General features: G+C 36.6%; 1 protein-coding gene across 1 annotated transcript in view; it reads left to right on the top strand.

Moving 5' to 3' along the window:
- The window catches only part of LOC104990943 (probable ubiquitin carboxyl-terminal hydrolase FAF-X), a 34,819-nt gene extending 33,571 nt beyond the window's left edge, over positions 1–1,248 (top strand). The window contains exons 23-25 of the mRNA XM_010843282.1: positions 39–175; positions 375–635; positions 933–1,248. Coding sequence (XP_010841584.1) covers positions 39–175; positions 375–635; positions 933–1,061 — 527 coding nt within the window. The 3' untranslated portion in view covers positions 1,062–1,248. The remainder of the gene's footprint in view (positions 1–38; positions 176–374; positions 636–932) is intronic.
- The last annotated feature ends 73 nt before the right edge of the window (positions 1,249–1,321 follow it).

Genomic DNA, 1,321 nt, shown 5'->3' with positions numbered 1-1,321 from the left:
TATCTGGTTCTTTTTTAGAATTCATAATGCACTTAAAGGAATCCCAGATGACCGAGATGGGCTGTTTGACACAATCCAGCGCTCTAAGAATCACTATCAAAAAAGAGCATACCAGTGTATAAAATGTATGGTAGCGCTCTTTAGCAATTGTCCTGTTGCTTACCAGATTCTACAGGTGAGGGTTTTTTCTCTGTGTGTGTGTGTGTGTATAATTGTGTAGAAACCTCTGTGTGTGTATAATTGCATAGAAACCTGAATCTAAGGATTCTGTTTTAAAAGATGAGAATTACAAGAATTTGGAGTTGTCATTTCAAGTTAACTTTGAAAAACATTGCAAAACCTTTTTACATACATAGCTTTATTTTCTTTTGAAGGGCAATGGAGATCTTAAAAGGAAGTGGACCTGGGCAGTGGAATGGCTTGGGGATGAACTTGAAAGACGACCATACACTGGCAATCCTCAATACACTTACAACAATTGGTCTCCTCCAGTGCAAAGCAATGAAACATCAAATGGTTATTTCTTGGAGAGATCACATAGTGCTAGGATGACACTTGCAAAAGCTTGTGAACTCTGTCCAGAGGAGGTAAAAAAAGCCACCAGTGTGCAGCAGATAGAAATGGAAGAAAGCAAAGTAATTTTTTACTTTATAGGGCCAGTGTTTATTAATGATAATGGGGGAAGAATTATGTGGAATTTTGTTTGCATTAATATGTATACTATATGTGGTCTTAATGAGGGAATCTTTTAAAGAAATTTTGGGGAGATTGCCTGAATCTGGTATTTCTGAGAGAAGCCAAATCAGGTTTCTTTCAGTTATTTTATCTATAATAAAATTTGTCAGTGGGTTGGTTTTTTAAAGATTTTATTTCAAACAAAAAAAAATGGAATTTGCCTACATAATTCTTTATTTGTAAATATTTAAAATCAGGAACCAGATGACCAAGATGCCCCAGATGAGCATGAGTCACCTCCACCTGAAGATGCCCCGTTATACCCCCACTCACCTGGATCTCAGTATCAGCAGGTATCAGGTTTAGTTTGTGTTTTTATCCCCTAGAATTTTTACGCATTATTTATAGGATGGCTAAGTTTTCTGTTGCCACTGTAAAGTAACAGGGGGATAATCTAGACCAGCTTTGGGGGCATGATCAAGAGGAATGGTTGGCATGGGGTCACAGTGTGATATGTTTGAGCTTCCCCTGTGGTGTTTCCTGGTCAAATATATGCACCCCTCTTGTACTTAGTAGATGAAGTTAGTAAAAACTGATTATTTGTATCAATATAAAATGATAATATTTACTATAATGGATTAAGATG

This window comes from Bison bison, unplaced genomic scaffold (assembly GCF_000754665.1).
Source record: "Bison bison bison isolate TAMUID 2011002044 unplaced genomic scaffold, Bison_UMD1.0 scf7180017847432, whole genome shotgun sequence".
NCBI lineage: Eukaryota > Metazoa > Chordata > Mammalia > Artiodactyla > Bovidae > Bison > Bison bison.
This window is presented reverse-complemented; position numbering and strand designations above follow the sequence as displayed.